Source organism: Diabrotica virgifera, chromosome 1 (assembly GCF_917563875.1).
Source record: "Diabrotica virgifera virgifera chromosome 1, PGI_DIABVI_V3a".
Taxonomy (NCBI): Eukaryota; Metazoa; Arthropoda; class Insecta; order Coleoptera; family Chrysomelidae; genus Diabrotica; species Diabrotica virgifera.
Genome location: NC_065443.1, coordinates 239005563 through 239025535, shown reverse-complemented (window position 1 = coordinate 239025535; position 19973 = coordinate 239005563). Strand labels below are relative to the sequence as shown.

Here is a 19973-nt window from a genome sequence, read left to right as displayed (position 1 = left end):
TAATAAATCCTAGGTAAAAGCCTAGTAATTCTTCAAAAACAATGACAAACACACAAGATAATAGAAACGTAATACTAAACGAAACCACAATAGAAGGAGCTAATGATTAAAATATATACATATATTTGGGGAAGATGATAAAAATAAATAGGGAAAACCAAACAGCGGAGGTAAACAGAAGGGTCAGATTGGCCTGGGCAGGTTTGGGAAATTAAAATGGGTCAAAGAATAAAAAAATACAACAATACTTAAAAACAAGAATGTTTGACCAGTGCACACTCCCAATTCTCACATGCGCATGCCAAACATGGACCTTGACCAAAGCAAACATGGATAAAATAATAAACATACAAAGAGCCATGGAGAGAGCAATGTTAGTAGTAAAATTAACATACAAAAAGCAAAAAAACTAGGTAAGAAATAAAATAAAAGTCAAAGAAGCAGGACAACATATAGCTAGGCTAAAATGGAGCTTCGCAGGTCATAACGCCAGACAAACGGACAATAGGTGGAATACCACCATACAAAAATGGAGACCATGGACAGGAAAGAAAGCAAGAGGACGGCCAGAGATAAGATGGGAAGATGACATTAGAAAGATAGGAGGAACACATTCAAAAAAGAAAGCACTAAACAGAAACGAATGAAGGAAACTGGAGGAAGCATATGTTCAAAATTGGACGAATTAAAGGACAAAAAATAGGATGAAGAAGATATCCTGGTTTTCACCGTAGGTTTTCAGCCATGTGAACAAATGTTATATATTTCAGTGGAAGCATCTAATTTTTAAATAAAGCCAGTTCAAAAGATTTAATCAAAAATTAAATTATAACCTAAACTAAATATTTGATATGGCATAAGTCTAATTTTGAGATATTCTTGGAAAACTTCCGGTCACAACTCTTTAACCGGATGAGTTCTTAAAACCGGAACCTTATATTTGAACTCGTAGGTCTGGATCCCACACAAGAAAAAAAAATAATTAATAGCAAACTGCAAATTTGTTAATAGCTTAAGGGTGCCTAGTCGGACAAACTTTGATATATGAGAACACTGGAACACGGGAAAGTTTTAATTGTGGAACAGGTTAAAAATTTGGAACGTCAGACTACGAAAACGTCAGATGTATTTTGTCGGACAGAACTTCCAATTGATTTGTTGCCCTTTCATTAAACTCTCATGCAAAAATCAGACTGGTGTGTATCACCAACTGAGCATTTTAATAGGTGGAACACGAAGAACATGTCAAATGACAGAAATCATGTTGGTTAGTAATAGCAATAGCAATCTGATTTTTGCATGGGAGTTTAATGAAAGGGTAACAAATCAATTGGAATTTCTGTCGGACAAAATACATCTGACGTTTTCGTAGTCTGACGTTCCAAATTTTTAACCTGTTCCACCATTAAAACTTACCCTGTTCAAGTGTTCCCATATATCAAAGTTTGTCCGACTGGACACCCTTAAGCTATTAACAAATTTTCAGCTTGTTATTAATCAACTTTTTTTGGTACGCGGGATCCAGACCTATCGTCTTTTCAATACGCATTCATAGATATATCATATGTCTAGTTTATTATCCCATCTATACAGGGTGTCCAGAAACTCTACCGACAAACCAAAACAGGAGATTCCTCAGATAATTTTAAGACAATTTAACCTAATTCACCTAGTCCGAAAATGCTTTCTAAGGGAGCTAGAGCTCTTTTAAGATGGCGTCTTGTATGTTTTTTACAACAATAATTATTATAATATAATATCGGCATATTATACAGGGTGTTTCATTAATAATTGTCCATATAGTAACTGGAGAAACCTTAGCACAAAATACGAAGATTTAACCTAAAACACTTAAATAAAATGTGGTTCCTTACTGAGTTACAGGGTGTTTTATCTAAAAATTTAAAAATTATTTTTGTTCAGCATTTTAAAACTATTCGACGTATCCTTTTCATACTTATCAGAAAGTGCGACTACTAGACACCCTACTAAATTATGATAAACAAACGTTTCTAGCTACTACCAGAGGCGTACGACAGGGGATGGTGAATGGTTGACCCTTCTCAAATTCTACGCCACTGGAGGAATTACTATTTTAGTGCCATTTTAATAAATAATATACTCTTCATTGGTAATAAAGTCGTTAGTTTTCGAGATATTTGAAGTTAAATATGAAACGGCACAGTTATTTTGATTAATTTATGATATGATTCATATGATCAGTACTTTAAAACTATTTGGCTTATCCTTAATCATACTTGGCAGAAAGTGTAGGTACTGTACACTCTACTAAACTAAGATAAATTAACGTTTCTAGCTACTACCAGAGGCGTACGACAGGGGATAGTGGCTGGTTTACCCTTCCCAAATTTCACGCCACTGACGAAATTGCTATTTTAGTGTAATTTTTTGATTTTGCAATACTTTTTATGGAAATATTATACACTTCATTAGTAACGATAAAATGATTATTTTTCGAGATATTTGAAATTAAAAATGAAGCGACACAATACATTAAACAAAATAACCGTGTCGTTTCATTTTTAACTTCAAAGATCTCGAAAACTAATGACTTTATCGTTACGAATGAAGAGTATATTATTTTCATAGAGAGTATTGGAGAATCCAAAAATTGAACTAAAATAGCAATTTCGCCAGTGGCGTAGAATTTGGAAAGGGTCAACCATTCATTTTCCTCCGTCGTACGCCTCTGGTAATAGCCAGAAACCTTTGTTTAAAATAATTTGGTAGTTTGTACGGAACCTATACTACCTGACAAGTATGAAAAGGATACGTCGAATAGTTTTAAAATGCTGAACAAAAATAGTTTTAAATTTTTAGATAAAACACCCTGTAACTCATTAAGGAACCACATTTTATTTAAGTGTTTTAGGTTAGATCTTCGTATTTTGTGCTAAGGTTTATCCAGTTATTATATGGACAATTATTAATGAAACACCCTGTATGTAAGTGCTTTAGTTAGTATTCTTATTAGAACAGGGCATTTAGCAATAATAAATAGATTTCTAAATACAGCACGTAGAGACTTGCAACTTTTTGCAATATGTTCAGGATAATGCCAGGAAAAAATTCTGTAATAGAAAAATGGGTGGAAATGCATAATTATTGCATTTTAAAGTGCATAAAATGCATCCAAGAGTGAGTAAACATGTCAAAATATCCATATTAAAGGTCAGATTTTGTTATTCGGAGATTTTTGGAGTCGCTTAACACGAGTACGCCATCAGAACCGACATTCGGAGCACCTGGTGACCAGTGGTCGGCTTAGGGACACAAAAATGTACCTACATTTTTTTCCATTTTGAGATATCTACACCATGGAACTTACCTTATTGAGTTCTTTTGAGTGACATAAAATTGTGTTTCTCCGAACACCTTAAACCCCAGTAAGGAGTTTTCGTAACTACATTTCTTAGCAATCATTGAGTGTCACAGAAATGTAAGTGGTCTTACATTTCTGTGATACTACGTTTTGACTGATGATATTGAGTTACATTTTCTGGCATAAATTTTATTGCACTGAATGGTGCTTGAGGTAGCAACAATGGATTTAATAATTTGTTTCGTATGGCAGCGTGGTCTGTTGCATTTCCAGCTCTGTTACAACTGTGAAGGCGTAAAAAAGTGAATAAGTTGATAGTTTCATCGGGTTAGGGACACAAAATTGTATCTCAGAAATGACTACTCTTCAGCAGAGCGTATCACAATCGATCAGGTGTGCAAAGTGATTGACATAATTAAAATTAATGTTTGAACATGTTTTGAAGGTTGATGTTTACTTAAAAAAATAAATAAAAAACTGTTTATCGGATCTATCAATATCTAAAGTCGATTACTTTTATTTTGTGATTTTAAATAAAGTTATAAAATGAATTATGATTATTACTTTTATGGATTTAGCTACACGGCTCACAATTCCTCTAAGGGGAAAATTGACTCATCCCAGATACCTACGGTATCAAAAGGATTGAGCTCTGGTGGGACTCTTTCCGTGTTATCGAGCCCTAGGTGACTTGGTATGCAGGTGTATCTCCCAAAAATTTTCGTACACATCTGGCCGTTGCAAGTAGTACAGCTTTCTGCATGGTCTTGTAAAGATGTTCATTCAGACCCAGCTTTTTTATGCTTTCGAGGAGGGTCTTCGGAATTACTCCAGTAGTAGACATAATAATCGGTATCGTCTGGGTACTTTGCATTCTCCATTGCCTTCGTATTTGAATTTCTAGATCTCTGTACTTGGCGATCTTTTCAGTGAATTTACTACGTCGATTATTGTTGTTAGGTATCGCCACATCAATTAGTGTTGTTTGTCTTGTTAATTTATTAACTAGTACGAGATCTGGTCTATTATGTGCCACTGTTTGGTCTGTGAGCACAGTGCGGTCCCAGTATAGCTTGTAGTTGCCATCCTCAAGCATACTCTCAGGGACGTATTGATAATACGGGAGATGGTCTGTTTGGAGAAGTCCCAGTTTGATAGCTATCTCTTGATGAAGGATTTTTCCCACTGCGTCATGCCGTTCCTTGTATTCAGTTGCAGCAAATGCCTGGCAGCCCCCTGTAAGATGTTGGATGGTTTCTTGGGCTTGATATCCATATCGGCATCTATCGTTTTATACCTGAGGGTTTTTGATGATACATTTCAGGTAATTTCTGGTTGGTATGACCTGATCCTGAATGGCCAGTAATGAACCTTCCGTTTCAGGGAACATCTTTCCTGATGTCAACCAGTAGTTCGGCGCTATATTGGCGACATAATCTTGGCTGATCTCATTGGGATGTCGCCCGTGCAGAGGTTTACCCATCCAGGCGCGCACTTTTTCGTCCTTAGTAAGGTGGTCTATGCGCATTTCTGGTTCCCTCAGTTTGATCGGTGTTGTGTCATCTACTGCGCAGATAGCGCGATGAAGAGTAGATGTCTCAGCCTGCATCTGAAAATAAGTTCTTAAATTAGCAATTTGTTTATCTAATTGCTCACCTATATCCATAAGTCCTCTTACTTTTATTATTATTATTAGAAAATTGGGTAACCCTCAGTTGTAAAATTAGATTATAATACTATAGCAACAAAGAATTACAAATAAATTACTTATCCCAACAGTAATTCTCTATAATAATAGATGCTTCATTTAGGGACACAAAAATGTATTTCCACCACTTTTTATCTAAATGATTTTATTTTGAGAACACAATTTACCCATTGTTGTGTATGACTGTATTACCTTAAAGTAAACATTTTTAAGATTAATAATTCGGAACAAAAAATTTTAGGTTTGGATCCCGCGTATGAAAAAAAATTGATTAATAGCAAGCTGAAAATTTGTTATTAGCTTAAGGGTGTCTAGTCGGACATACATTAATTATGGAAACACTGGTACAGGGGAAGTTTTAACTGTGGAACAGGTTAAAAATTTGGAACGGTCAGACCACGAAATCGGCACATGTATTTTGTCCGACAGAACAGACTTAAACTCTCCGAACAGAGATTAAACTCTCATGCAAAAATCAGACTGCTATTTATCACCAAATTGGCGTTTTAATGAGTGGAACATGTAGAATATGTCAAATGATAGGAATTATGACAAGTGATAAATAGAAGTCTGATTTTTGCATGAGAGTTTAATCTCTGTTCGGAGAGTTTATGTCTGTTCTGTCGGACAAAATAAATGTGCCATTTTCGTGTTCTGATCGTTCCAAATTTTTAACCTGTTCCACAATTAAAACTGCCCCTGTTACAGTGTTCCCATATATCAAAGTTTATCCGACTAGACACCCTTAAGCTACTAACAAATTTTCAGCTTGCTATTAATAAACTTTTTTTTCATACGCGGGATCCAGACCTATTTGAGAATAAACTACAGATCATTACAAAATGCAAATCACTTTTTTAAAAACCTTAAACAAGCTCTGTTGAAAAGTAGTCATTTCTGAGATACAATTTTGTGTCCCTAAGCCGACGCAGTGTCACTGCCAATGGACGTCATCTTTAGTTTCGAGGGTTATAGACACTAAATTGATACAAACAGATTACTTAGAGGTTACTGGAGTCTTTGAACACAAATATTCCATCTGAACCGACTCCTTGAGCACCTGGTGCCCAGTGTCACTGCTAAATCACGCCAGCTTCTGAAGTTTAGAGGGTTTTCGGCATCACATTGATGCAAACAGATTACTTGGGGGGATTTGAGTTTGCTGAAAACACATATGCCGTCAGAACGACACCCGGTACTCCTTGTGTCTAGGGTCAGGCTTCTTCTGAAGTTTCGAGTTATTTCGGCACTAAATTGATACACACGGGGGTTTTTGGTGTTGCTGGTTGCTGAATACGAATATGCCATGAGAACTGATTCCTGGAGTACCTGGTGACCACGGTCACTGATAAGGAATATCATCTTCAGGAGTTTCGCAGGTTTTCGGCACTGAGTGCATACAAATAAAAACTACGCTGCTTTTGGGGTCGCTGAATACGAATACGCCATCAGAACTGAACGCTGGACCACCTAAATTTTTGGGTATTATAGACTTTGTTCTTGACGTCATCGTCATCCTAAACATAGTACAAAAAGTTTCAAGTTTTAGGTGTTGTATTTAAAAATCCGTTTATTTTTTGCTAAATGACATGGTCTATATAAAAATATGTAAGTTGATTTTATCTAACCATATTTTCTTGTTTCAGGTAAGCTACAATGGACAATCTTCGAAGTTGCAATAGTTGGTAAAGTAAAATATAACCTGTATTTTTAATTCAATTCTCTTAGTTTTTAAGTATTATAGGTATTAAAATAGGAAATGGTTGAACGCTCGAATATATGAAATTTACGGAAATAAAAAGCAGATATCGAGCACTGAGTTTATTTAATCTTGCCCATGTATAATTTCGCTATCTAGAGCATCTTCAGGGGCACCTGAAATAAGCAAAGAAAACGCCATTGTAAAAGGAAGAAAAAGTTGGAAACTTCGACAAAAAATCGAAGATGATGTGACAAAAAAGTACAATAACGTTTCTTACTTAATTCGTCAATAATAGAATAGAATAGAAATATGCTTTTTTGCACTATTGATCATTTTTGACTGTTTACCGTGACAGATTTTACGTCAGTAGGTGACATTTACTAGCAACTCGACGGTAAGTAATCCAACTCGACGGTAAGTACTCCAACTCGACGGTAAGTAATTCACTTACCGTCGAGTTAAAAATTCTTTTAATTTTAATTTATTTTTTGAAACAATAAAGAAAATTAACGAATTATTTATTAATATTGAAACTTATGGTACAATTTGTTAAATTATTTAATGAAATCCCACTTGTTTGGGCTGTGGTTTCACTTCTAACAGAAACTCCTGCAGAATCACATACATTAGTAGTATCCAACATTTTTTCTCTTCAAATACGCGATCAAAGTTGAAAACTTGGAAATATCAATGCCATCATAAAGAAAAACGTTGGATTTAATCAATGAATATTCTGCCCAGAGGCTTCCAGGAGCTTTCAACTGCATATGTCTTTGAACGAAATATGCCAATAGAGTATTTTCTTCGATTCTTAAATTCTTGCCTTCGCACCATTTTTTTTAAAACTTTGGTAGGTATTTTGATAACGGATTTTGGATTTTTCGGGAATAATTGCGGAACACCCTTCTTCCCAAGCCCTTTCAATTTCTTCAAATTCAGTTTCGCTCATATTTTAATTTATAATAATCAAAATTGTACTTAAAATTATTGACAACTAAATAAAAACTCAATTCTCCATTGTTGTTATGCACCCTAGTTACTACCTAACAACCAAAGTATCTATCTTGATAAAATGAATGAAACTAGTTAATATGACGAAAATGTTTAATTTTATAATTTATAATGGTATCAATCGTGCAAAAAACGTTATAAGCATGTCGAACGTTAAGGGTAACCGATCTCAGACAATAATTGGAGTCGTCGCGCCGCTCCTCCTCCAAACAATTGTCTTCGATCGGTATAAAACCCTTACCGTTCTCCATACTTAATTACTATATTGCTACTGAAAATTTTTAAAATTTTATGGACAAAGCTTACATACAGTCAAAAGAAAAACATAATATAAATAACAAATAACAACTACAATTTACTAAAATTAGATAAATCGTCAATAATGTACAGTATAAAATATAAAAGCCAAGACAAAAACAATTTATTGCAAAATATATATAAATTGCAAATTGAACATACAACAAATAAAATAAAATAGGTACAACATAAGGAACTGACAAATTTATGCCACTGCGTATGAAACCCAAATTTCTTAGTTATTCATTGAGAAATTCTTCTATTGAATAATATGGTCTTTTGGATGAATAGACTTTTGTCATTTCACGGAACGTAGGGAAAGATGTTGCAGATTTAATTTGTAACGGAAGATGATTGTACAGTTTCTTTGCGGAATATAATATAGATTTCTTTACTAACTCAGTGGATGGAATCGGTAAATAAATATCAAAGATTGAATTTCTGGTAGAGTAAAGATGATTGGGCCTTGATGGAAAGACATGAAGGTGTTTACGAATTATACAAACCGTTTCTAGAATATATAAAGATGGAAGTGTTGAAATTTCGTGATCTTTGAAGTAACTTCTGCAATGTGTAGATCTTCTGAGGCCAAACAGATATCTTATTGCCCTTTTTTGCAATCTAAAAATGACATCAAATTGAGCAGCTGTACTAGAACCCCAAAAAGGAAGACCATATCGAAGATGAGACTCGAACAACGAAAAATATGTTATTTTAGAAGATGCTAAATTGAGTTCCCTTGAGACAGATCTTATTGCTAACGAATCGATATGAAGGGACCATTTGAGGTTGCTGTCTAAAAAAATACCAAGAAATTTTACAGAATCAACGGTACTAATCTGGCTGTTATTAAGAGGCAAAGGTTGAAGAGCTCCTTTAAAGGATAATGCTACTGTTTTATTTACGTTAAAAGAGAGTAAATTAGAGTCAGACCAGGTCTTTATCGTCAGTAGATCCGAAGTTATAGTTTCATGAAGAGATGCAATAGTTGAGTTGCTCCAAGTGATACTGGTATCATCAACAAAAGGAAAAATTTTCCCATTGATTTTTAAATTAGTGATGTCATTTATAAAGATAAGGAACAGTGGAGGACCCAATACTGAATCTTGTGGTACTCCACATACAATGTTTTTGAGACTACAGTCAGTATCATTTGCAGTAACTAGTTGTTTCCTATTTTTCAAGTAGGATTGGAACCAATTCAAAGAAATACCACGAATTCCATACAAATTTAGTTTTGTAATCAATATGTCGTGATTTACATAATCAAAAGCTTTGGCATAGTCGCAGAAAACAGTGGCAGTGTAAAGATTATTGTTTAGTGCTTGGTAAACTTCATGTAGTACAGAAAACATGGCATTAGTGGTACATTTATTCGTTAAAAAGCCGAACTGATTTTGTGATAAAATGTTGTTTTCAACAATAAAGGACATAAGACGAGTTTTAATGAGTCTCTCAATAATTTTGGAGAGCAACGGTAGTAAAGCAATAGGTCTATAGTTGCAGGCATCAGATTTTTCGCCACCCTTATGAAGAGGAAAAATAATGGCTGTCTTTAGGCACTCTGCAAATTTACCTTTTTCGAAGGAGTCATTAATTAGTGAGAGGAGGATTTCCAACACATTTTCTGTGAGATTAGAGAAAATTTTTATAGATCCATCAGTACTACAGGATGATTTGCTTTTGATACTATTGATTGTTTGGATCAGTTCAGAGTTATCGACTGGTCGTAAAAAGAACGAATTCGAGACCTTTCTTGAATTAGGAAGATAGGAAATGGGATCTTGTTGCGGCAAAATTATTGATGTTATATTTTTACTCACATTAACGAAGTAGTCGTTTAGAATTTCAGGATTTGTAAGGGAAAATGATTGAGCTGTGTGAGTTATGATAAAAAGAAGGTATTATCCTCGAATGTCATCTAATAAAATAGTTCGGTGGCAACTTAAATTAACATATAAATACACACTTAACAAAGGACAAAACAGATAAATTTGAGTGCCTTGTACGATTCTACAGTTTTGCAAGATGGAAGCAGAATGAAGTATTACTTTTTTGACGGAAATGATCGAGTGATGTCTGACAGATGACAATTTGGTGAGACTGTGACTGTGTAATATGTACAGTCACTACACAGTGAACTGCACATTTAAAAAAAAAACCTAAAGCCGATCAAAGACCTCAAGCACGACAAAACAGTAGCAGTAGGGCAAAAGGTGAAATGAGAGGTTATTAAAATTATTGTTAAATTAGTTATTTGTAGTTAAATGTGTAAGCCAGTTCCCACATTCAGACCTGTCAGAGGTGAGCTAAGATATTGTTTGGCGACAAGGTCACCAACCAATATCTTACCACATCCAATCTATATGTCCACAAACAATGTCGCCAACCAATATCTTAGCTCACCTCTAACAGGTTTGAATGTGGGAACTGGCTTACACATTTTATTTATTTATTTAATCAGTTAAGCTCATTCGTACCTTTCGGTGTTGGGCTGTTTACAACTAGTTCAATATCTACATTTCAATACATTTTAATAATTATACAAAACTTTTATTTTAACAATACAATTTTAATAAATAGAAATTACTTATTTGACCCATTTTTCTGTCCATATGTTTTAATCTTGTGGTGCTTCTTTGATACTTCTTTTCCATGCTGTTCTATTTTGAGCCAATTGTTTTACCATACTCCATTGCAGTCCTCTCTTCTCTGCTTCTTGTCTAACTTGTTCTTCCCATCTCATTCTTGGGCGACCTACTTTATTTTTCCCTTGTACTCTGACTTCATATACTTTTTTCGTTATTCTTTTGTCGTTTAGTCTGTGGATGTGGCCCAACCATCCTAACTGTCGTTCCCCTATAATTGTCTCTATGGGTTTTATCTTTAGAGCTTGAGTTATTGTGTCGTTTCTTATTTTGTCTCTTCGTGTGACCCCTTCTATTTTTCTCAAGAATCTCATCTCTGCAGCTTTGATTTTTCTTTTGTTGTTCTTTGTTAGCGTCCACGACTCACTCCCATAGACGATTGATGGTCGAACCACTTTTTGGTACACTTGTATTTTGACTTCTTTGGGTACCTCTTTCTTTCCAAAGAACGTATTTCTTAATGTATTATAAATTGTCCCTGCTTTTCCTATTTTATTGTTTATTTCTTTGTCTATTTTACCATCTTCTTCAATAATTGTACCTAAGTAGTTGTAGCTGTTTACTTGTTCCAAAACTTGTCCTTCTACCTTAATTTTTATAACTTTTTTTGTAGTTGCCATAACCATTGTTTTACTTTTATCTGTGTTTATTTCCATGTTCATTTTTCTTAGTTCTTTTATATAAGTGTTTATTATTTGTTGCAGTTTCTCTTCCGTGTCAGCTAACAGCTAACAATACCATATCATCTGCAAATAGTAATTCTTGTATTTGTACATTGTTCATTTTCCATTTTCCCAATATCATGTCTTTAGATTTCTCCTTGCATTGCTTTATTGCGTCATCTAGTACCATTGAGAAAAGTAATGGACTTAGTACACGGCCTTGTTTTAGTCTTATCTTTGCCTGGAATTCAGCAGATTCTTGATTGAGAGTCCTTATTTTTATTTTATTATTTTTATATAAGGCTTTAATTATTTCTATCATATCCTTTTCTATTCCATTTTTCTTTAAACATTTCCATATATCTTCCCTTCTTATTCTATCAAAAGCTTTTTTCAGATCAATAAAGCATATGTGTATCTCTTTGCCTTTCATCAATAGTTTTTCTCCTATTTGTCTCAATATGAATATCAGATCTTGGGTACTCCTTCCTTTTCTGAAGCCATGCTGGGATTCTTCTAGTTTTATTTCTAGTTTTTCCCTTAGCCTTTTTTCAATTATTCTATTGAATATTTTGGCAGGAACGCTTGTCAATGTAATACCCCTATAATTTTCGCAATTTCTTGCGTCTCCTTTCTTAAACAGTGGTACTATTATATCTGTTTTCCAATCAGATGGTATTTCCTTTGCTGTGATTATTTCATTTAGTAGTTCTCGGAATTTTTCTTTTGAATTTTCACTCATGTACTTTAACACTTCAGCTGTGATTTCATCTTGGCCTGGAGATTTTCCCAATTTTAATTTGTCAATGGCTTCTGCAATTTCCTCTTTTTTTATTTGCTGCATTTCCTCTGTATTTTCGATCATGTCTTCCTCTCTTTCATGTTGATATTGTTTCCATTCTGTTAGTTCTTCACAGTACTGCTTCCATCTTTGCATTATTTCTCTTTCTGTAGTTAATATATTTCCTTCTTTATCTCTTATGTTTCTTAATCTATGTGTTTTCTTTTGTCTTAGCTGTTTCAATGTACCATAGAACAATTTTTGGTTATTAAAATAGTTTTCATTCATTTTGTGTCCAAAATCTTTCCAAGACTTCTTTTTTGCCGTTTTAATTTCTTGTTTAATGTCGTTTCTGGCCATTTTATATTTTTCGAAATCGTCCTCCGATTTGGTTTTTAGATACATTTTCCATACTTTTTTCTTTTCTTTCACTTTACGTTGTATTTCCGCTGTCCACCATTTACTTTTCTTCGAATATATGTTTGTGATTTTAGTTGTTCCGCATACTTCTTTTGCTGTTTTCAATATGATTTCCTTAAATTGCTTCCATTTATTTTCTATTCCTGTGTTAATTGCCTTTATAGTCTCGAACTGTTTGGTTAACTTCTTCTGGTATTCCTCTTTACTATCTATTTCTCTTAATTTGTAGCTTTTTATTTTTTCTTTAGTTATCTTCTTCTTAGCTTTTTATTTTTTCTTTAGTTATCTTCTTTCTTTTTTCTGTTGTGTTATGTGTGTACACCCTTAGTTCCATTATAAGCAAGTAATGGTCACTGCTTATTTCAGCCTCTCTTTTTACCTTTACGTCTTTTATCATCTTTAGGTCTTTTCTTTTTATTAGGAAATAGTCTATTATGGATTTTTCTTTTCTCGATGAGATTTCTCTAGTATATTTGTGTATGTCTTTGTGCATAAATTTTGAATTCGTTATAACCATATCATTTGCTATACATAGATCTATGATTCTGTTTCCGTTATCATTTTTCATTTCTTCTCCATGTTGCCCTAAGTATCGTTCAATCCCTTTATTGTCTCTTCCCACCCTACCATTTAGGTCTCCCATTAATATAATGTTTTCTCCTTCGTTGTCCATCTCTGCTTGTAATATTTCAAAGTGTTAGATTTTCTAACATAAAGCTAATTATCATTTCTACTTATATAAGAATCTTAATAAAATTCGTCGAATCAGTGATAATTTCAAACGAACACATCTGCCCTTTGTAGCTTCCAAAATTAACCAATTCCGAGAAAACATTTGCTTGTCCCGGGGCCTCCCATTTCAGTCGGCGATACAAGGACCCGTGCACTACGAAAACATTCGAGGTTAAGATATATCCGGTTCCCAGGGTTTGGATCGAAATTAAGAACAATTCTTTCAACTTGACAATGTGTGAAGCTGTCTTGCTGTCGGATTTATGTATCCTTAAACCAATAAAGGCCTTTGTCGTTACTGGACTAAATTAAACCTTCTGTTTATTTCTGAACGTAAATTAGACACGCATAGGACATTGATGAATGAGTTCCACTTCTTTTTGGGGACCCAAAGGAAAAAGGAATCCTTATGCCTAAGTCGTTTTTAGTCTCTCGTCTCTCAATCACTGATTCGTCAACTACCGAGCTAATCGGTCGCGTCTCTCGCTCAACTCTGAAAGTGTTCACGTCTCGTATTTTCCTATCGCATTACACGGTTTTTCACGCGAATCTTCTCTCACTTGTTACTAATCACATGTTTCACTCTTAAATCGCGGTTCACTTTACTGTCAATTGCACATAGCAAATTTATGTATGTTTTTTTGTTGTAGTAAAAACAATAATAATTATTTTGTACGATACTTGTAAATATTAGTGTTTGTGTTAAATAAACTAATTATCTCACACGTATTTTAATCATTTCAACACCGATTTACACCTTGCTTCGACTCGACAAAGAATATCAGAGTCTAATTATATCAACCACTATAGAAGCTGGTTCCCCTCTTGTGTGAAGGACAGGAGATATTCACCAGGTCCTTTTACCACAGGTGAAGCGTCCTACACATAATTTGGTACCCCTGGTGGGACGATTCAAAGAATCGTCTGCATACCCAGAAGCAAGGCTCGCGGTGTTGAAATTGAATCGAATCGTTATCGGCTGTTCCGGTGATCCTATTACCTCTACTTGGACCGTTGCTGTCCCGCTGACCGCCTCTACCTTGGACCGTTGCTGTCCCGCTGATCGACTCCACCTTGGACCGTTGTTGTCCCGCTGATCGCCACCACTTTGGACCATTGCTGTCCCGCTGACCGTCTCCACCTTGGACCGTTGCTGTCCCGCGGATCGACTCCACCTTGGACCGTTGCTGTCCCGCTGACCGTCTCCACCTTGGACCGTTGCTGTCCCGCTGATCGACTCCACCTTGGACCATTGCTGTCCCGCTGACCGTCTCCACCTTGGACCGTTGCTGTCCCGCTGACCGCCTCTACCTTGGACCGTTGCTGTCCCGCTGATCGCCACCACTTTGGACCCTTGCTGTCCCGCTGACCGTTTCCACCTTGGACCGTTGCTGTCCCGCTGATCGCCTCCACCTTGGACCGTTGCTGTCCCGCTGACCGCCTCTACCTTGGACCGTTGCTGTCCCGCTGATCGCCTCCACCTTGGACCGTTGCTGTCCCGCTGACCGCCTCTACCTTGGACCGTTGCTGTCCCGCTGATCGACTCCACCTTGGACCATTGCTGTCCCGCTGACCGTTTCCACCTTGGACCGTTGCTGTCCCGCTGATCGCCTCCACCTTGGACCGTCGCTGTCCCGCTGACCGCCTCCACCTTGGACCGTTGCTCTCCCGCTGATCGCCTCCACCTTGGACCGTTGCTGTCCCGCTGGCCGCCTCCACCTTTGAACCGTTGCTGTCCCGCTGATCGCCTCCACCTTGGACCGTTGCTGTCCTGCTGACTGCCTCCACCTTGGACCGTTGCTGTCCCGCTGAACGCCTCCACCTTGGTTGGTGTCCCGCTGACCGCCTCCACCTTGGACCGTTGCGGTTCCGCTGATCGACCCCACCTTGCACCATTGCTCTCACGCTGATTGCCATCCAACTTGGACCGTCGCTGTCCCGCTGACCGCCTCCACCTTGGACCGTTTGCTGTCCCGCTGACCGCCTCCAACTTGGACCGTTGCTGTCCCGCTGATCGCCTCCACCTCGGCCTGGTGCTGCTCCCGCTGCCCGCCGCCACGCTGACACCGTCCCATTCTTCAAGAACATCGCTTTCTTGACGCATACTAAGGTAACATCGCAATAATAAAAAACTTTATGAACTTTTATTTTATTTCCTTAAATATTACTCCACATTTTATCATTAACTCAATAAGTTTGTGTACGCATGTGTTTTTAAAGGACAATTTATTTGTTTACTCTTTATTTTTTATATATATCTGCTCATCTCCTTTTTAAATATTTTGCATAATTTTTATTTCTTTTTACACTACATACTCACTATATTTTCAACCACGATCTCTCTTTGTGTACCGTTAAAATCACAATATTTACAGATTGTCACTGGACAATCAATATTTTAATTTTTTAAATTTTATATATTTTAATTATGGACGCACTGAAGAGGGAGATTGGTACATGCAAATCATCATTTGAACGAAATGTAAACTGGATAAGCAATTTTCTCGAAAGTCAAACTGATACATTTGAACTTAGTCACAGAAGAACGCACTTAATTAATGCATTTAATAATTATAATGACATTTGTAATAAGATAGACACTCACAAGAATGCTGATTTGCACACAGAAAATAGAGAAGAAGTTGAAAATAAATACTTCTCTGCTATGTCTCGAATTGACGGTAAATTGGCGCAATTTTCGAAAGTTAATTCTTCTTCTTCGGTACCTTCTCAGTATCAACACGGTAATCATGGTAATTCCAACGTACGCCTCCCCCCTGTTTCTGTTCCTATATATCATGGCGAGCCCAGTAAATGGGTCTCATTTTACCAATTGTTTTCCTCAATTATAAAGGATAATCACACACTCACCAAAGCTCAAAAGCTAATTTATTTGAAATCTTCCCTCCGCGGAGAACCCTTAAATTTAATTGATTCGCTTGACGTAACTAACGAAAACTTTGATCTCGCTATTGACATACTCGAAAAGAAGTACGACAACAGTCTTGCTATTATCAATTCTCACATCAATCTTATCATAGATTTCCCTACACTCACAAGGAGCAATTATCGGTCACTAAGTGATTTTACAAACGATTTAAAAAGAAATATTGACTCCTTAAAGGCTCTACAAGTTCCCGTCGAATCGTGGGATTATCTCTTAATTAATTTAATAACAAGAAAGCTCGATTTTGCCACCAAACGGTATTATGGGGAAAGAAGAGATCGAAATTGCACTCCCTCAACTGTCGAACTCTTTGATATCCTCAATGAACGCTGCAACATTCTCGCAGACTTCACCAATATCCCTGAAACAAAAAGGGACAAACCACATGCTAAATCTCACGCCACTGCTCTTCTCTCAAATACCTCTCCACCGCTCTCCCCTAGTAATAACATCAAATGCAATTACTGTAATAATTCAGCGCACAAGATATATTCATGTAGGCAATTTGCTGCCCTCTCTCACTCAGAAAAATATAATTTTTTAAAATCGCGACACATGTGCTCTAATTGTCTTGGTACAAAACACACTTATGCTCAGTGTACTTCTCGCGGTTGTTTTATTTGTTCTAAAAACCATCACACCCTTCTGCACCAAAACTCATATGCAGAAAACACTAAACGTACTCGTTCTTCTCACGCTTCTCACCCCGAAGAGAATCGCAATGTAAGCACAGATGTAAATTCTGCTAGATTTACGCCCTATGCACAAACCGATCAACAGAATAGTAACATAAATACACGTTATAATGCTTCTCGTTTTAATAATGATGCAAATTCGCAAGCACAAGTTGCTGATGCTCGCAGTCTCTCACACCTCACCACAAATGTCATAAATTCCACTAACTCACTCCACGCAAATATTGCTCAGCCATCTTATTTTAATGACTCCCAAGAAGATGAATGTAACCCTAACGTAGCTCTAACCGTCACAAATAAACCTTTTACACACTCTTCGACTCTTTTACCCACCGCTCAAGTAATTTTAATTGACAAATCTGGAAATGCCATATTTGCTAAGGCAATCCTTGACTCTGGTAGTCAAAATTCTTTTATAACGGAAAATCTCGCTAATAAAATTAATCCCGAACTTTCTCGCAATGAACTACAAGTTTGTGGCATTGCCCAAAGTTCTCTCACTTCGAAATCAATGGCAAAAATCATGCTTTACACACCTGGTTTCGAACGTAATGTCAATTTAAACTGTGCAATACTTCCAAAGATTTCTTGCCAGCTACCGCAATTAGATATCAACCCTGATCTTCTTAAAATTCCAAAAGATCTCAGTCTGGCTGATAAATATTTTTATATGGAATCAAATATTGAAATTTTGATAGGAGCAGATGCTTACTACGAAATCCTCTTACCGGGTATCGTAAAATTAGGAAAAAATCTACCCACACTCTTCAATACAATATTTGGATGGGTAATCGCCGGTAATATTTCAAACGCAGCCCATTCTAAACAACAAAACATTTCTTTATTTTCTCACTCTACAAATTTGTATTTTGACAAAATCAATTTAACCCATAAAACACCATCCGAGAATTTGAATATTGACGAATCATTTCCTATCCCAAGAAAACGTCGAAAATCTCATTTTAAAAGGCATTAACAAAAATGAAAATATTTCTTCCCTTTTTACGAAACACAGTTCAATAACCGACCTTACCCTCAAAATATTACCGCTAGCATTGTATATCTAGACAATGCCTCTATCTACTCAAGTACCCAAGTCACCCGCACTTTCACTTGTTGACAATAAATTTGAAAAATAAAAACACCACAACAGTTCACTCAGGGCAAAACGCCTTTAATTTATGACACATTTACCCTCGACAACTGATTTGTAAATTTAGGTCAAAACCCTTTTGTACAAAATAATATATACACTAAGAAAAATGAAAAAAAAAAAACAATTTTTGTTTATTATTGTAAAGAATTCTCTCTTGATTTTTCGCAATTTATTTGTAAATATAATTTTTAAATAACTCACAACTGAAGATAAAGTTTCCCATAATCTCTTCTTCTCTCAAGCAAATTTACTAAAAACCGCACTCTCTCTCTCTCTCCCTCTCTCGCTCTCTCTCTCTTTCGATCTCTCTCTCCCCATCGCTATCTCTCTCCATCGCTCTCTTTTTCTCTATCTTGCTCTTAACATTTATTTTTCCTCCTCTGGCGCGGGGGGCAATTTATGTTAGATTTTCTAACATAAAGCTAATTATCATTTCTACTTATATAAGAATCTTAATAAAATTCGTCGAATCAGTGATAATTTCAAACGAACACATCTGCCCTTTGTAGCTTCCAAAATTAACCAATTCCGAGAAAACATTTGCTTGTCCCGGGGCCTCCCATTTCAGTCGGCGATACAAGGACCCGTGCACTACGAAAACATTCGAGGTTAAGATATATCCGGTTCCCAGGGTTTGGATCGAAATTAAGAACAATTCTTTCAACTTGACAATGTGTGAAGCTGTCTTGCTGTCGGATTTATGTATCCTTAAACCAATAAAGGCCTTTGTCGTTACTGGACTAAATTAAACCTTCTGTTTATTTCTGAACGTAAATTAGACACGCATAGGACATTGATGAATGAGTTCCACTTCTTTTTGGGGACCCAAAGGAAAAAGGAATCCTTATGCCTAAGTCGTTTTTAGTCTCTCGTCTCTCAATCACTGATTCGTCAACTACCGAGCTAATCGGTCGCGTCTCTCGCTCAACTCTGAAAGTGTTCACGTCTCGTATTTTCCTATCGCATTACACGGTTTTTCACGCGAATCTTCTCTCACTTGTTACTAATCACATGTTTCACTCTTAAATCGCGGTTCACTTTACTGTCAATTGCACATAGCAAATTTATGTATGTTTTTTTGTTGTAGTAAAAACAATAATAATTATTTTGTACGATACTTGTAAATATTAGTGTTTGTGTTAAATAAACTAATTATCTCACACGTATTTTAATCATTTCAACACCGATTTACACCTTGCTTCGACTCGACAAAGAATATCAGAGTCTAATTATATCAACCACTATAGAAGCTGGTTCCCCTCTTGTGTGAAGGACAGGAGATATTCACCAGGTCCTTTTACCACAGGTGAAGCGTCCTACACAAAGAATTCATCTTTTTCCTCTTTTTTGGCATTATCATTTGGCCCATATGCTACGATTATGCTGGTTATATTTGTATTATCTAGTTTTACTTCCACTACCAATAATCTTTTGTTTATATATCTTTCACCTATTAGGTTATTTGTCTTTTCTGTTTTTACTATTAGGCCTACACCTCCCGCGCCCCATTCTTTTAAGTCAACTCCTGACCAATATAAGCGGTAATCATCATTTAGATCTACTATTCCGCTACCTTTCTTTTTTATTTCAGTTACTCCCAAGTAGTCTATATTTTGTAGTTTCATCTCTTCAATTATTTCCTCTTCTTTACCGTTAATACCTCGCACGTTCCATGTAGCCATTTTTATGATTTCCTTTTCATTTTCCTTATGTTCCGTATTTTTATATATCTCACCATTTTTGTTCCTCGCTATATTTGTAGCTTCATATATATTTTTATTCGTGTCCATTTTATTTGTCAGGTTCGTTGTGTTTGTTTTCATGTCGCTTTCAATTTCTGCTATTCGTTTTTTGGATTTATTACTCCTAGT

At 36.1% G+C, this 19973-nt stretch overlaps 1 protein-coding gene across 10 annotated transcripts; it reads right to left on the bottom strand.

The window, feature by feature from the left end:
• Positions 1–13645: 13645 nt before the first annotated feature.
• LOC126883046 (CLK4-associating serine/arginine rich protein-like) lies at positions 13646–15408 on the bottom strand. 10 transcript variants are annotated; one of them, XM_050648265.1, is made up of 4 exons: positions 14854–15408; positions 14684–14785; positions 14548–14615; positions 13646–14377 (listed from the first exon to the last, which is right to left on the bottom strand). In XM_050648265.1, the coding sequence occupies exons 1-4, from the start codon at positions 15406–15408 to the stop codon at positions 14152–14154; spliced, it is 951 nt and encodes a 316-aa protein (XP_050504222.1). In that variant the 3' UTR covers positions 13646–14151. The 10 variants fall into 10 exon arrangements, with proteins under 10 accessions (XP_050504222.1, XP_050504213.1, XP_050504226.1 ...); XM_050648256.1 differs by having other exon boundaries at positions 14548–14581; positions 14684–15408; XM_050648269.1 differs by having other exon boundaries at positions 13646–14615.
• Positions 15409–19973: the final 4565 nt, after the last annotated feature.

Coding starts and splice junctions, on each gene's coding strand:
- LOC126883046 (XM_050648235.1), bottom strand. CDS start 15,408: ATGCGTCAAGAAAGCGATGTTCTTGAAGAATGGGACGGTGTCAGCGTG. Junction 14,582..14,683: donor CGGGACAGCAACGGTCCAAG/GTGGAAACGGTC, acceptor CAACGGTCCAAG/GTGGAGACGGTCAGCGGGAC.